Genomic DNA, 17940 nt, shown 5'->3' with positions numbered 1-17940 from the left:
AAGACAGTGGTGCCTTGTGAAGGCTGAGCTAGAGGAGAGGCTGGACAGAGGTAAATAATAAAGTAGGGATTTATTAAGAGGCCTCCATGGATCCACCTTGGGCAGCACAACCCAAAATGGCCCCAAAATGCACCAGCGCTCCCGGGGTCTCTCCCTTGGATCAGTTCTGCTCCATTTGCATCTTGCAGTTCATTGTCCCATTCCAGCTTTAGCCCCTGCAGTCCCACCCTGCTTGTTTTTCTCTCTCCAGCCCACGGGGTTTGTGCTCTTGGGCTGAGATTGGGATCATTTGTCCTTGGTGCCCAGCTGGAGCAGGAATTGTTTTGTCTCCCTGCTCTGTGCACAGAGCTCACCATCCCCTGATGTGAAGCTCAGGCCCACACACTAAAGCAGCACAGAATGTGAAAAATAGAAAAGCTGAAACCTGAGGCACCGACAGGAGTTTGTGAGCAGCTCCAGCACATTCTGTGAGAGCACCTTCAGCACTTCAGTCAATAAAACACAGCCACTTTCAGTGCTTGCCCATCACCAAAATCACCCAGCCTAAGCTCAGGGCACATGGAGAAAGGCCCACATCTGTCCATGTCCCAGCACTAAAAATATTTCAGCTACTCCACACAAAAGTGTGAAAAACTTTAAACTTTACACCTGGCAAAGGACTGATTGCAGTTTCTGCAAATCTGGGTGGCAATCTTTACATCCTGCTAGCTTCAAACAGTTAAAATACTTGTTCCTGGATCTGATGCAGAATTTCAAAACTGAACTCATTTCCACCTCAGCAGTCTGATTCAGACTCAGGCTGCTCCAGGAGATCTGCTCAAACTGCTTTTCCAATGGGGACAGTATCATCAAGTACTGATTCCTCAAATCAACAAAACGTATCTTGTGGTATAATTAACATTATCTGGGTAGGAATTACTGCTAAGTTGTGGCTTATGCTTGTCTGACATTTAACCATTTCATCATTTTATCTGTCTTTTTAAATGTAACTATTAAATTTCTTGTACTTTGTTCAGTGTTTGAAAGATGCAACTTGGTTATTTATATTTAGCAGGCAGTTCTACTACTAAAAACTTAACCAAATCACTTATTTTTTTTCAGTTTGTAGGATGAAACCATGGACTGCTTGGACAGAATGTTCTACACTCTGTGGAGGTGGAATTCAGGAGCGCTACATGATGGTGAAGAAGAGGTCCAAAAGCACTCAGTTTACCAGCTGCAAAGACAAAAAGGAGCTAAGAGCATGTAATGTCCATCCTTGTTAACAAAACACAAGGTTCCAAGTGATGCACTCTGAGCTAAATGGAAAGTCAACCTTGGTTTGTTTTTTTAAAACAACAACAAAATATAAAGTGTATATTAGTTTTCATTTTTGCAGTGTGGTTTGCTTTTTAGTCTTGCTGGTGCAAGAAAAATATTTTATAAATATTTCCTCATGGATTTATGCTGAGAGTAAGGCTTTGTTACTCCAGCCAGCCCTTAATGCAGTGAGTTATTTAACTAAAATACAGACACATCTGTGGACATGGAATAGCCATAGAGAAATACCACTTGTAAAGACATGGGCTGCATGCATATTAACAAAACTAAGTTAAAGTGACAGGAAGTTTCATCTGTGGGAGGATTTCTCTCTAGATTTGATTTTGAAAATCCAAAGCAGTGCCTCTGTGATTACACAACTATGCCAAGGAGTAATGTCAGTAATGCTGGTTCAATAACATTAAAGATGCATGTTTATCTTTTTACACTATTGGGTTAAGCTGATAGTTATTATAATTATTATTATAATAATCTAAACACTTTTCTTCACATGGATGCTGTGGTCCATGAAAGAAGGTCTTTTTTTCTTCAAAACTTAAAAAAGAAATAATTTTTCTTGCTCAACAGTGATGTCTGACCACCACACAATCACAGTCAAGAGAGCACATAAAGAAAACATGCAAATATCATAATATGTGTACAGTCCATTGCCTTTCAAAATGGACACAGAACTAGTAGAAATTGCTCCAGAGGGTTGCAACAGCTGTGTCACAGGATGTCTTCCATGTAAGGGACACAAAAAAATTAGATTCAGTTTCACAAGGATTTTATTCACAGGAGAAGAGGGAGACAGGTTTATAATAAAACAAGAAAGGTAGAGAAAAGGTGAGCCAAGCTCTCATGCATTCCTTAAAACTGAAATGAGCCTCTGAAAGGAACAATGACAGTCTTAAAAAAACCCCTGATTATAGAGTGGCACAAGAATACATTTACAGCAGTGTCATTTATGTCTTTTTTTTACTCAGAGCATAGGGTAATCTAAAAATTACTAAATTTGTGAGAATTACCCATTTGTGCATTTCCTAGCCAGGTTAAATGCCCTCCCTGACTACTTAAGTGATTAAAAAACTGCCTGAGATGATGAAATACCTCCTCACTCTTCTATTTGCTATTTTACCGCATCTCCTGCAGAGTTTAGCTCTCATTCCCACACAGAGTCAGGTGTAACCAGGGAGACCCTTGGGTCCCACTTGCTATTGGAATACAATCTTTTCCTGCAATTCTATTTTCCTGTAATAATCTAACATTAAGAGGGGAAGGTGATGTGTTACCTCTTGGTCCAGGAAAGGCAGCATCCCCCTATGTCTCTTCTGAAGTAAGAGCAGTGCACTGAAAATAAAGATTGTTGATGCCCACGCTTAAGCTTGAGAGAAATGAATGGAGAGAATTTTTTTTTTTAACGGTCTCTAAACCAGCCTTAAGTAATTTACTCACTCCCTTAACACTTGGTCACTACCCTGAGGACCTGACAGCTGGGTTTTAAATATTGCTGTGCCCCAGAGCCCTCTGAGCTGTTCATCTTCCCCACCACCACTACCACCCTGGGGATCCTCTGTACCTGAACAGGCTCATTGGGCTGGTGGCATTAATTGTGGGACTGTTCATCAGCAATTCTCCACTGAACACTGCAAGGGCTACTCAGGATTTCCACAGCCATCACATCCTACATGCTCTCAAGATATTTTACTGCTTTCTGCAGATTTGGAGTTAGGGAAAGGCCAGGGAAATAATAGAACCAAGGGCAGTGTGAGCCCTCTCTTGCTGCTGCTAAATGAAATGGGTGCACACCCATAGCCAACCAAACCAGGAGAAAAAAAGAATACAACAAAGTTTAATGCTAAAACCAAACATTTTCCTTTTTGCACAGCTTGGCTCACTTAATAATATTAATTCAGATAGTTTGCCTCCTTGTGCCTGTTCAAAAATCGTGCAGTTTATGTTTCTACAGCACTGCCATGACAGCATAGCAGCAAGACTGTCCCTCAGTAGTGCATTTAGGACCTTACATTTCACTTGTATGACCAAAAATAAAGAAAACCCAATGAAAAAAAAACCAGTGGAGTGATATAGGTGCTGGAGGAGTGACCATCTGAGCATATTTTGGGTAAAGAAACTGCAGAGAAAAGCCACAATGATCAATGCCAGGGCAGGGCCACATCTCTGGCTGAGCTGACAGAAAGTGTCCCAGCTGAATGAGTCCATTCACTCAGAAAAGTAATCTCGGGCCATAAAATGAGTGGGAGAGTGCTTTTAAAGGCTTTGAAGAACCTGTGAGCCTGGGGCAGAGGGAACAGAAGAAGTTTCTCCTGAATGGAAAAAACGTGCTGAGTTCAGGAACCAGATATATCTCATCAACCACTTGTCCAAGATTATCTTGCAAAACCATTCCTGTTTCAGCAAATAATCAATGAAACCCAGTGTTGTATTTTCATTTTCACATTTGTTCCAGTTCATCAAGCTGTTTTGTCTACTAAATAGTCCCTTTGCCAAAGGCCCAAAGGCCACATAGTGCAAATACACTTACAGAAAACATACAACACCTTTCTGAACTTCCCCACAAAATTGTCCATTGAAACAATCTGGCATTCCTTTCCCTGTGCTTTTTACTAATTTGATTCTCCAGATCCTTTCTTTTTTTCTCTCTCTCTTTAGAAGGCTGTTCAGTGTGATTTCCAGTCATTTCTCTTAGGCTCATTAAAGTTCTGAATGTTGCAAATTGCTTTTTTCCCCACCTTGTTAACAGATGAAATGACAAGGTAATTGCACCGAGTCAGAAATGTGTGACCACTCCTGCTTCTGTTCAGCTCTTCACACTTGTTTTTCTGTCAAAACGTTTTACAGATCTCTTGTCTTTCTTCTAACTTGATACATGAGAAACATTTCGGCTTGTTACATTTTGTATAAAAAAATAAACACAAACAAAAACAAACTAAGGAAATAAAAAAAAAAAAAAGAGGTTGATTTTCTATTCAGAACAAAAAAAGAGAAAGCTCTGATATATGTAGAAATCTTGCATTGTTACTGTAAACTTTCTAGTAGTGTAATAGGCACAGGTTATCAGTCAATAAAAATAAGAACTGTTATTGTTCTGATGTCCTGAATAATCCTGCTGAACTCAAAGCACAGATGTCACACCAGTTTTGTAGACCTCAACTACCAGATCCTAGCATTGTCAGTACCTTTTTTTTTAATATACAAGGATAGAATCTTTACACATAATAAAAATGTTAGGGGCTTAACAAATGTACAGTAGGACTCTGTTTGTGCGACACATGAGTTAAACAAATTTGTTTGATTGCATTTTTAGATTTCCTTTGTTGTTTTTGTTTGCTGTGGAATTATGAAAAAAGCTACCATGAACATTTCTTACCAAAGTCTTGTGTAGATGTTTTGTAGCTGTCTGCCTAACACATTATTATTATAATTATAATTATTATTATTATTATTATTTTGGAATAAAGACATCTTTACTATGAATTTTACACTTGTATGAGATTCTGTTCAACTTATATGATTATGAACACCAAAAAAACATTTATTAATATGAGTCAAGTCATGTTCTTATTTACATTTTACTCCTGTTCAAGGTCACAGGATATCAGGAGTGAGTGGATTTTATTAGAACCCGTCATTCTTTCTACTCGGAAGTTGTTTGCATCAAGGTCTTTGTCAAATACTTTGTTGTTCTTTTGAAATCACAGGGTAACTTAGGAACATCACATTATGTATTTGTGTATTACTCTCATGTGGGTTTTGTTGCTGTTGTCGGTTTTTAATAAAAGAGAAACTATTTAAAAGAACACATTTTAAAGCCTGGTGGTACATGAAAGGAAAAAAATCATTAAAAATAAGCTCTCAAAAAGCCTGAGATTTTGTGAAACTTTCCACTGATCTTTTGTGCTACTGGAAAACTGGTTTGGGACACTGTGGGTCTGAGTGTGCCACTGAAAATTACCCTGAAATTTTGGAGGTGAGGGAAGCAACACAGCAATGCTGCTGCTCTAAAAATCCAATTGTCTGTAACATTTGCTGCCAGCTAAAAGCAACCAGCGTGTTCACAAAAACCCCTCTAGCCTAAAACTGAATTGTAACCAGGCTGAGGGGAGGCTGGAGGTAGTAACTGAAATATGCTAAAATCCCTAAACTCCTCACTACCATGTTTAAGGCACTTTAGTGGTCTTTGCTCCACATGCAAACCCATTTAATATTTTTATTGCATCACTTTCAACGCTGGGACTCATCCACTTCACGTGGTGTTGGGCAAAACAAAGCAATTCTGTTGAGCTGAGTGGTGTTAGTTCTGTCTCTCCTACTTCCCAAAAGACAGAACAATTTATGCCATAGATTTGTGGGTTCTCTGCTTCCTTTTTCTGCCTCTCTTGGGTCTGGATTGAAGACACCTGAGAGGATAGTTCACGTTCAGACTCAGGTGTTTATTGTTTCTTATCAATGTTACAGCCTCACAGCTGTGAGTTCTGCAGACTTTCATCAGCAACAATCTCTTGTTACAAGGTCTTTTGAGGCTAAACTACCCAATTATGAAAGGACACCTAGATTATTTTCCCTTTTAACCCAATAACTAATCACTCGAAGCTTGCAATGTGGACTTTGCTGTCCAATTACAAAACATCACCCAAACCCATGAAGAAGAAGGAAGAAGAAGGTGAAGAAGAACAACCTGCCTCCACCCTAAAACCTCCATCTTGCTTCATATTCTAAAACCCCAAACTCTTACATTTTTCATGTGATATTACACACTTCTAACCAACTACACACCCATAATCCCAGTGCAATTAATCAATTTTGGAAGCCTTCTCCACTGCCTCAGGTCAAATGCAGCATTCTCTTGTGGGTCTGTGCCTTTCAGCACAGAAAGTTTAAAATTCTCAGCATCCAGTGTTCCAACAATAACTGATGGGACATTTGTGGTGTTGTGAGGTCCCCAGGATGAGGTGAGAGATGAGAATTTGACTCCCAAGTTCTCAGAAGGCTGATATATTATAGTATGATATTATATTATATTAAAAGAAATTACATACTAAAACTATACTAAAGAAAAAGAAAGGGGACATCAGAAGGCTAGAACAAGAATGAATAATAAAAACCTGTGACTGACCAGAGTCCCAACACAGCTGGACTGGGATTGGTCATTAAATTAAAACAATTCACATGCTGGGTAAACAATTCTCCAAATCACATTCCAGAGGAACAAAACATGGAGAAGCTGAGGCTTCTCATCTTCCCAGGAGAGGGAATCCTGGTGAAGGGATTTTTCAGAAAATATCAGGGTGACACACAAGAACTGCTCAGCAGGCAGTGACAGTTCTCACATGTGGTTTAGGTGTCCTAATGCACCTAAAGGGTTAATGCTGGGAGCTCTGCATTCCCATCTTCCTCACTGAAGCCCTCAGGAGCCCCAGTTGCTCTGCCAAAAGTAATAAATTCACAAGCACTGATCCAGGAGAGCCCTCCCTCCCTGTGTAAGCACTACATTTGCAAAGGGAGCAGAAATTAAGCCTCTCACAACTCAGTTTTCTTCCTTTACATGGCAGGGTATTTGGAGATATGTCTTTTAAACTATATGTTTTATATGCACTTCAAAGAAAGACCAAGAGCCTTAAACCCTCACCCACCATGGCCCAAGTGCAAAAAGCACCCCAAAGGTGCTTGGTGTGCACCAAACCAGCTGTACCTAAAATGCCTTTTTATCTGAAAAAGAGAGAGAGCAAGTGCATACAAAGGAAAAGAGCAAAGATGGCTCAATCACAGAACCTTTCCAGGCAATGCTCTCCTTCCCACTGATGCTGCCAAAAATATTGGGATATTACAAGGAGAATACAAAGGAGCAGCCAGTGGCACGTCAACAAAGCCTCCATAAGTAACATTTCCAGATACAACTAATGAGGCTGGAGTTAGTATTTATTCTCCTTCATAAGCCTTGAGCCAAGGGAGCTGGGCTAACAGCTAGTAAAAACATAATAACAGATCCCATATTTTATATGGTATCACATATTACTTTATCCACAGAAGTTAAAAGGGGGGAAAAAAAAGAAGTTTTTTACTTAGAGTATCCTTAAGATCACTTGGGCAGTGAGGGAACCAAAGCAGTGTCTAGAAAACACACAGTTAGATTATAAGTTAAAAAATTTGAAAATGGTCTACGCCATGATTTCAAAGTGCAGAAAAGGTTATGAATGTTAAATATAATTTTATAACACTCACATTAAAAGATACATAGAAAACAAGGTGCACAAGTATAGAAACAGTACTCCCAGAGCAAACAAGCAGCTGTACTATTTAAAAAAATCAAAATATTTGTACTCATTCTCAAATGTCTTCAGTGAAGGAAAAGAAACTTTTGTCAATCAATCTACTTGCAAAGATACAATACTATACTTTTTTGCTATGTTTATATATGTATACACTATACATATATGGTTTTTTGCTACATTTCAACTTCCAGTTTACACACCCCTTAAACGTTAGAAATGAAGATAAATATCTGTAAATTGTTCATTCTCGGGGGACACAGTGTACAGAGAGGATCAATGCATTCACACACAAAAAAAGCTTGAAATGCCTTTTCTGGAGAAATAAAATGACATCCCACTAGATGGCACTGGAAGCCAACACAGACAGCCATGTGTGTGGGTTTAAAAAAAAATAGCAAAGAAAAAAGAACCCCAAAAACCTAACAAAATATAAACCCAAGTAAGCAGAGCATCACCGTGGGAAGGGACTCTCAGGCTCTAAATCAGCATTTTTCTCTCTGTAGCTGCCCTCTCCCTGCATCACCAAGGGCATCACTGCTGCTGGAATCCTGTCCCAGCCTTCCTTAATTCGCTCAGGAATGCTCAGGGTGCAAATCAGCTGGGAAGGGATAGCAGGGAAAGGAGCCACAGTAACACTCTGGTATTCTCTGCCACACCTGTCCCCTGCTCTTCCAGCCAGGCATCCTTGCCTTCCCCTTCAGGAAAGAAGTGGTTTTATTGATCTTTAGAAGCAGAAATCTTCCAACCCAGGCAGAGGGAGAGAAGAGGCCCAGGATTTCAAACACTCCTGCAAGGGAGGTCAGGGAGAGGAGGTTTGAAGCCAGGCATCCCTCAGTTTTTGTGCCAGGGTGAAGGTGATGCCTCAGATTTATCTTTTATATTTTTCATATTCTGTGCTGCTTTAGTGTGTGGGTCTGGGCTTCATATTCTGGGATGGTGAGCTCTGTGCACAGAGCAGGGAGACAAAACAATTCCTGCTCCAGCTGGGCACCAAGGACAAATGATCCCAATCTCAGCCCAAGAGCACAAACCCCGTGGGCTGGAGAGAGAAAAACAAGCAGGGTGGGACTGCAGGGGCTAAAGCTGGAATGGGACAATGAACTGCAAATGCAAATGGAGCAGAACTGATCCAAGGGAGAGAGCCCGGGAGCGCTGGGGCATTTTGGGGCCATTTTGGTTCATCTTGGGTGCAGCCCTGGCTGGGCTCTGGTGCTGCCCAAGGTGTACCTATTGAAGACTTCTAATGAAGACCTATTTTGTTCTTTAATTCTGTCTAGTCTCTGTTCTAGGGCAGCCTTCACAGGGCACCAAAGGCACTGGTGACTGATTTAAGTTAGAAATGGGAGTGTGTATTCTGTCCCCATCTGTCAGAGGTAGGGCAGTTCTCTGCTGTCCATTGGGCAGTTTTTTCTTTATCTCTCCCACAGCCAATCCTCCCTCCAGGAGATCTCTGCTGTCCATGGCCACTGAGTGTCCCTGCATGGCTGATCCAATTCCATCATCCCATGGGGAGATGCTCCGCCCAGGGGAGGAGCCAAGCATTCCTACCTGGATCCAATCTGAGGTGCTGGGACAGCACAGCAGCCTTTGCCCACTGCATTCCCAGAGGAGCAGCTTCTGCTGCCCTGCATTGCCAGAGGGAGCCCAGGCCCATCTCCAGCAGCCCTGGAGCTGCAGAGGAAAACTCCCCCCTTGTGCAGGATCCCTGCTCCAGCAGAGCCACAGCTGGCACTGCAGGAGGGCTGAGCCCCCATGGGATGGGCCTGTGCCACCACCCTGACACACAGGGGGGCAGGGCCTGGTCTGACTCTGGCAGTGTTTATTTCTGTACTATTGCATTTGTATTTTTAATTTTCCTAGTAAAGAACTGTTATTCGTACTCCCACATCTTTGCATGAGAACCCTTTAATTTCAAAATTATAATAAGTCAGAGGGAGGGGGTTTACATTTTCCATTTCAAGGGAGGTTCTTGCCTTCCTTAGCAGACACCTGTCCTTTCAAACCAAGACAGTGACCCAGGGGAGCTGGGGCTGGGGCCAGGATTCCTGAGGGAAAGGAGGAAAACGCCTTGGCTGAGCCCAGGGTTGGAATTACAGACTGGATTTTTGGGCCACTGTGGCTCAGAGGTCACTTTGGTGCCTGGTTTCTTCTCAGGCAAGGTGTCCAGTACTGGGACAGTAAAGCACCTTTTATAGTTGTGGTGAATTATTTTACTCCCTGATATTGTACAAAGATAAGCATTTTTGAGGTGGAAGCACTTCAGAACTGCCAAAAAAGCTGAACAACTTGCTAAAGCCTGTGCAAGAAAATCAGCCCTGGCCTTCTCCTGCTTAATTTGAGTGCAGTGGGCAGCTCCATCACACAGTTCTCCTACCTGCACAAAATTCCTTCTGTGCTCAGATAAAGCAGAGCTTACAGGTCTGGAAAGTTTGTTTGGGTTTTTTCGGGGTGTTTTTTTTGTTTTTTTTCTTTTTAAAAAGCCTGTGGGAAGCACTGTCTTTGTAGAGAGGCACCCAAGAAGAATTACTCTGTCCCGTGTAATGACCACCACACCATTGAAAAATGGCAAAGTACCATTTGCCATTTATCATCAATAATCATCAATAATGCAAAAATAAGAAAATCTGCAATGCTTATTCCATCCAGCTCATGTCCAGAGCCATTTCCTAAGTGATGCAGGCAGCATCAGTTCCCTGCCCTCCTGTGAGCAGGACTCACAGCACATGCTAGGATGCACTCCATCCCAGCTGGAACCAAACCAGGCTGGACCAAAGGCTGGGCCCTGTCCCAGCAGGGATTTCAGGCTTAGGACAGGGCTTGTTCAGTGTTCCCTGAAAGTTCTGTAGCTCTGAATCACAGAAGGGAAAATGAACCTTAAAAAAATCCATCTTTTTGGAGGTTAAACAAAACTTTAGAAAAACTTCATAAGGGAGTACCAATTTAGAAACATTTTTGCTGCAGCTGAAATTAAAAAGTTTAAATGTATGATTTAATTTCAATTGAGCTAACTGTTTCAAAACAGCTTTTTCTCTTTATTCACACTAAAGTACATTTTAAAATTAGTATCATCTTACAAGTCGAGAAGACAAGGGCCTTGTCTATTTTGATGTAATTTGAAAAAAGTTTCAGCATGAGTCACCTAACAAAGCAGAACATTTCAAGCTCTGTATCAAAAAAGATCACTTATTAAATATTATTTTTTTCTATTTTTGTCAATAAGGAAAATAATCACAATTTCAATAAGAGCAACAGGTACTCATATTATTCCAAGTACCTGTTGACAAACTAATTGTAATTTGTAAAAGACACTGCTCTGCTAATTAAGATACAAATTTTCACTGGTGATTGCAACACACAGTACTCAAAGAATACTCCTAACATTTTTATTTAAAGTACTTTTAAAAAGCTGGTTTTCTTATTTTAGAGTTTCAAATGTAAAATATAACTTCCAGCCAACTCAGTATTCCTTTAAAATAATAGATTTCTCATCAAGATTTCTTTTTTCAGGTTATATTTAGACCATTAGCTGAAAATTTATGGTATGTACTGGCTTACAGACAGCATCCTGCCCACCACAATTCAAGAAGGGCAAAGCTGTTAATTTGTGAGTGGAGCTGTAGTTCCATAAATTCTTTTGTGGCTGTAGGGATAACAGGACACGTGGGAAATTGGTTTAAATCACAGAATTTGCTTCCTTTTCTATTGCTAGGAAACAAAATGCTGCATTTATTCTAAGGAACTATTAAAAACTAACAAACAAACAAACAAAAAAAAAAAGCCCCACCAACCAAAACCGGTCTGGAGTGTCGCAGACATCTTTTATGAAAAAAGATCCTTTCCTTAGGATTTTTCCTCCTGAGAAGCTGAGAGCCCTCAGGAACAAAATGTAAACAATGGTTATCTGCTGCTGTGGAATGCAACAGGTGCATCTCGGATTGGCCCATGTTAGATGTTTCTAATTAATGGCCAATCACAGCCCAGCTTGCTCAGACAGAGAGTCCGAGACAGAGCCTTTGTTATGATTCTCTCTTTTTCTATTCTTAGCCAGCCTTCTGATGAAACCTTTTCTTCTATGCTTTTAGTATAGTTTTAATGTAATATATATCATAAAATAATAAATCAAGCCTTCTGAAACATGGAGTCAGATCCTCGTCTCTTCCCAAATCTGAAAACCCCTGTGAACATCATGACACTGGAGCTTGTCATTTCTATTTTCTATAATTTAAAATACATTAATAATTAAGAGTTTGCCTTCCTGAAGAAGTTTGCTCCCAGTTGAATTTTTTAGAGCTTTGCATTTCTGGGGTGACCAAACCCATAGCACCTTCTCTAAGCGGGGACGACTCAGTTCTACCTGTCCAGATGCCCCATTTTGTCTTTAATTCATTCCAGAAAAACAAAAATAATTGCAATTAATACCTGGAATTCCTTCAAGTACCAGCTTGGAGATGTTTCCAGGAGGGATGTGCAGACAGAGCCCCTGCCCTGAGTGTCCAGCCCGGACTGGAGCCTCCTGAGCTGCTGCGGCGCGGCTGCAGGCGGCAGCATCAGAGCAGCTTTGCAGCACAGCATCCTCTGCTCTTCCCCAGCCTCCCATGCTCCAGCAGAGCCCAGGCAGTGCTGGGAGATGAACAGCAGCAGGCAGAGCTCCCCCTGAAACAGCAGAGCCCTTTTGGCATCGATGTTTTTGGGCTCAGTGCACAAATTAAAGCACACTGGGCACAGCGAGCGGATAGGATGGTGTCAAAGCTGATGGGGCCCTTCAGGCTCCTGCTGATCACAGCTCTGGCCTGGAACTGACTCCTTACACATTCTGAAGTGTCACCATCCCTCTCATTTTCTTGAGGCAATTGTTCCAAAATTTTCTTAGTATTTTGGCCCGATTTTAACTCCATTGGAATGTGAATGCACTCAAAGTCACATCCTGCTAGCTCCCTGATCCGGGTCCTTGCTTTCTGGATCAGTTCTGCTACCAGCTCTTGGGGCATTGTCATTCTCTTGGACCTTTGGTGACTGAGGAAAACCCATTCTATGACCAAGAGAGGGTCCTTCTGGTCGTGGCCCTTTTTAGGTGTGCCCTTTGCCTTAGGTGTTTGTTTTTCCTCCCACTGGAAAATGATTCCATGGAGGTGTGGCGACTTACCTAAGATGATAAATTTGAATGGCAGGTCAGGCCGGCATCGGTGGGCCTGTCTTGTGGACATTGCAATCTGAACCTTTTCTAGAGCTTTCCTTGCCTCTGGGGTAATAGCCCTAGGAGCACCTGGGTCCTCTCCCTTTCAATAAATTGAAAAGAGGGGCAAGGTCTCCGTTAGTCAGATTCAGCCAAGATGAGAGTGAGGTTTCTCTTTCAATTTAGACAGAGCTCTGCAGCAGAGTCACTTTGATAGATCCAAAAAAGAAACCGAACTGTTAAACCATCAGTACTCTCACCCTTAAGCTGAAGGAACTGTTCAGCTTAAGGGTGACAATGTTCACCTTGTTCAGGAACTGATAGATCCAAAAATGAACCCAGAGTGTTAAACCATCAGTATTGTCACCCTTAAGCTGTAGGTGTGTGTGCCCACAGAACATCCCTGCAACAATACTCAGGCATCTGAAACTTCCTGCTGAGTATTTTGGAAGGGGCAGGCCTCTAGGAAGGGATCCCATCAATACCAGCAGGAATTTGATTGCTCAGCCCTCAGTTTCCAAACTGCTCCTTTAGGTCTTTTGTCTTCCCTGAGCTGCTCCTGCTGGCATAAAGGGATTATGGTGGAGCAATTGGGAGCTGGGTGACAGAAGTGCAGAAAAGCCAGAGCAAAGCACAGTGTCAGCAGAGCAAACTTTGCCTGTGATACAACAAAAGCTGTTCCCCCTTCCCTCCCCTCAAATCCAGAAAGACCAGAATGCTACAAAGGCAAGAACTAGGTTGCTATGACTACTATAAATTAACATCAACACTTTCCCCTTAACACTTTCCCCCTTCAAAATCTAATTTCTGATCATAGGAGCATTAATCTAAATTTTTGTGTCATGGTAGCAATTTAAGACATATTTAGGATTGTTCAGGCATTTCAATAATTCATTAAAAGAATACAGAAACATGTTGGAAAAGGCCTCTCAGATCATCAGGTATTGCTCTGGTTACAATTAATTTTTGCACCACACCATGCATTATAGCAGGGTCTTAGGATTTAGCAGGGAGAATATATTTGTAAAGGATTGCCAGCAATTTCCTTTCCCACTTTTTTGCCTGTCAGGGAGTGGGTTGGCTCAGGCATTGTTCTCTGGTATGTAGATTATGCAATAGGTCTTTACACCTTTCTTGTTCACTAAGTATTTCTTCAGTGTAATAATGATAATAATAACAATATCTGAAAACCTCTGCAGAAAGGGATCCTTCCCTGTAGAAAACAAGACTGACAAAGTGAATTGGTCATACTTTCTTCCCAAAACAGTGTTAAGGTAATGCATGTTTGGAATCCTGTTAGTAAATTGCATTATGTTATCTCTGTTTGGTACAGTGAAATTGCAAATTAACCCCCTTTAAAAGTGGGTCAGCTCCCATCACCTAAAAGATCAGCACCGTGTGATCAATCTTAATATGGTTATCAAGTAATCTGCAGAAAAGTGCTTGGCAGGCACTGCACTCTGACTCCCTGCCCAGGGCTCCTGCTCTGTGATTAATGGTTCTGCTATTCCCCATTTGAGCCCTGAGAAGTTACACCTGTCCACCACTTAGGCTGGCTTTGTCTGGAATTCATGGAAGCACTAAAAATTACCAAAAGCCAAGGGAAAAAAAAAAAAAAGAGGAGAAATGTTCTCAGTACTTACAGGAAAAGTTGCTGGAAGTTCACATTTCAGACTCACTCTCTGGCATTCATATCCTTCCAGTGCCTCCAGTGTAACACTTTCCAGAAATGCACAATACTTTTTACATGTACAACTCTGGATTTATTTTACTCTTTATCATTAAAGGTGATTTTTTTTTTCTATTACATTATCATCCAATTTGCCAAAACAACAAAAATTCATTGTCTAAAGATCAGACTGAGTTACACTGCAGTCATCCAAGTACTGTCTGGTAAATCTGTTTAATGCGTGAACAGTGGATATTTGTGTGATACTATTTATTTAAGCCATGGATTTTTGCCCCCTGATATTTTCTGGTGAGGTTTCTGGCTGAATCCTTGTTGATTTACTGCCATATGTGAGCCATCTCTTTTGAGTGCTTCAGCTCCTCTTGACGCAGAAGGCCAGCAGCAGGCTCCCAGCTGCTCAACATCTCACTCTGCCCTTTCAGTGGGGTTTATACCTGACAGTGGCTTCATTTTGGATTAAATGCAGCTGTGATTATTGTTAGTGATCAACATAATTATGAAACGGTTCCTTCAGCTCGTTGTTTCACATCATGAAATGCTGGGTGCATGAAAAGGCTTAATGGCCTGGACACCTCCTTGTTTTTGACTGGCTGCCAGCCCACCCCACCTCGCACAGCATTTTTGGGGGTCAAACTGGGTTCTGGGCACCATTCTGGCTTAAAATGGAAGCAAAAATTGGGGGGCTGCACGAGACTGCCCTGGAGCAGAGACAAACCAAGGCAGTGCCAATAGTCGTGAGCTGATATTGCCACAGAACACCTTGATGTGGCTTCAACAACACCTGGTAGCACCCATCAGGCACAGGAAGAATCATAAAAATGCAAAACATAATTTTCATACAGAAAATATAGAAATATAATATAAAAGATAGAAATATATAAATATAATATAAATATATAAATATATAAATATAATAAAAGATAGAAATATATAAAACTCCCATATAAATTAGAACTTCCATAATAACAAAAACCCAGAGCTTGGCAATGAAGAGTGCAAGGACAGGAACAGGGAGGAGTTTTACCTCATAATTAAATTCTGAGCCATTATATTGTTATGTACAGCTGCAATTTGTTTTATTTTCCTGACAGAGATTATTTCCTGATAGTTTTTTTCCAAACAGCTCACTGGCTGGTGGTGCCATGTGCTGGCATTTTACAGCCACAGCCACAACAGAGGGCAGAAGAGCCTACACATTCCCTGTCCTCCAAAAAGCTCTTTTAGAGTAAAGAACATGGAGGTTCAGCACTGGAAAAATATTTCCACCAAAATCTTACCAGGAAAAATAATGGCTGGGTGCTCTGAAGGTAATTTTGGTGTTTTGTCAGGCCCCACTTGGGTGAATTCTCCTCTCCATGAGTCTACAGAAGCCAAACTGCTTGATGTCTTCAGCAAGATTTCACAAAGGAGAAATAAGGACCATTTCTCATGCTTTCTTTGATCTTTCAAAAATTCTTCAGGGTCCTCTCTTATTGTTTTTGGTTTTAAGATTTAAAGAAATGTTAATCAATCTCCCTGGAAGCCCTATAAAACTGAGTGTATGTCTGGCTGCAAAATAAACCCAGAAGAAAATGTCTAAAAACAAAACATTCACGTGGCTGATACTCAACTTTTCAACAATTTCATAATTCCTTATCTCTCCAAATTACACATTTCCACCAGCCAAGAGATGACTAAAATGATTTAACTGAATTTCACAACTTTGCAGATAATAACTGAGAACAGCAGGCAAAATTGCAGCACAAAAAAACCCCAAAAATTTTTCCTCCCCTCCTCAACAGGACTTTATCTCAGCAGCTTGCCATACAAAATAAACAAAAAAAAACCCAGCATGAATCTCATGATTTTTAAATTAAGGCACGTGAGGGGTTTGTTTTGCTTATCTAAATCCACTTCCATGGTTTCTATCAAACACGAGTGTCCCATGAGAAGTTCTCCCTGGAACATTGGAGGCACTTTGCCTTGGGAAAAGGGGGGTTCTAAATGCAGAAAGATTCCTGTGAGCACAGATTCCTGTGAATCAAGTCCTGCAGGATTGATTCACAGGAATTTGGAGGTAAAACACATGGGAGAGGTTTTACAGTGACTGCTGTGAGCCAGAGAGAAGTTTGATAAGAGGATCCATGTTTGCCCCTGAAAGAATTTCCTACCAAGGTCATTGACACAAAAACCAAGAAAGAAAGAAGGATAAAGAAGAGAAACACACTACTTCTATCATTTTAAAGATATATTTAATTAGAGCAATCTGTGTTAGTCCGGTATATTAAGGCATGTATTAACAAATGAATATTATGAATTTCGAGTGCAGCAACAACACTTTCAGTTTCCAGTGTCGGTCAAAATAGTATTTCTGGACACAGATTCAAAGCACTAAAAACCTTAAAACGAAGATATGAATGAATGAATACCTGCAGAACAAACGCTGAAAGGGCAAATTCAATACTATAGCAACACAGAAATTTCACCATTTCACATTTCAAAAAAACAGTTCAGAAATTCCATCCATTTCAAACAAGTTTGGAGCCCACCACCTGATGAGATTAAAGCCTCCCTTCTTTTTATGTGAGACTCAGGAATTTTGTAAGAATGAATAAAAACCATTCATGCTATAATAAAAATGGGTTTGAAGCCTTCTGAAAATGGAGTCTTGCTTTGTATTTTGTCATCTCAGCTGGGACAGAAACATGCAGAGGTGTAGCCCCCACCTTTCCCCTGCCATCAGAACCAAGCAGGGTCTTTGGGAGCATTGCAGGTTGTGCTGGCAGAAGGGAGGAGGCAGGAAATCCAAGGAGGAATCACATGGAGCAGGCACAGCTTCCCAAGCTGCTCTCCCAGGACTGAGGAAAAGGGCTGGGATTGCAGATTCCAGATGGAGGAGCGAGAAGCTTCCATGGGGTGGCTCAGCAAAGACCAAAACTCCCTCTCCACAGCTCTCTGCTGAGCCCAGGATTTGAGCCATCTGTGCTAGATTCCCACAGCAATAATCTAATATTTTACTTGGCCATAAAGTTGGAAACAAGCATCAAAAAAAGGATGAAGTGTAACAAAAGCCAAAGATGTGAGAAAATAAATTTAAATGGCTGGGGAAAACAGAGCAAGTGCATAATAAATATCATTTTAATATCTCCTTGCACCAGTGATTTGACAGGCAAAACCAAGGATGACTCAGATATTTTTCAAAAATTTTTAAAAACAAGGATGTTACTCACAAATCACTTGATTTTATTTTTCTAGAGATCCTTTGGTTTTCTGTTATGTTGTGCACACACTTGATACAGGGATGGCTTTATTTTACACAGGAGCACAACAAAGTGCAGAGCCTTCCCATGCTCTGCTTCTATACCATGACCAGTTTTGGTGGCTACAAAAAGAGTTTTCATAATTTGTATGTAATTTGCAATTTAATTTGTAACCATTTTTTTTTTTCAGGGAGAAGAGTTATTTCTTTAGCATTTTTCCAAGAGAAGGTAGGCCAGGAAATCTTA

The 17940-nt window shown here is 40.9% G+C and overlaps 1 protein-coding gene across 1 annotated transcript in view; it reads left to right on the top strand.

Moving 5' to 3' along the window:
• The window catches only part of SPON1 (spondin 1), a 186362-nt gene extending 181565 nt beyond the window's left edge, over positions 1-4797 (top strand). The window contains exon 16 of the mRNA XM_066551448.1: positions 1102-4797. Within this exon, the coding sequence (XP_066407545.1) occupies positions 1102-1265 (164 nt within the window). The 3' untranslated portion in view covers positions 1266-4797. The remainder of the gene's footprint in view (positions 1-1101) is intronic.
• The last annotated feature ends 13143 nt before the right edge of the window (positions 4798-17940 follow it).

Source organism: Molothrus aeneus, chromosome 6, assembly GCF_037042795.1.
Source record: "Molothrus aeneus isolate 106 chromosome 6, BPBGC_Maene_1.0, whole genome shotgun sequence".
NCBI lineage: Eukaryota > Metazoa > Chordata > Aves > Passeriformes > Icteridae > Molothrus > Molothrus aeneus.
Note: the sequence above shows the minus strand (reverse complement) of the source record. Positions and strands in the feature narration are given on the sequence as shown.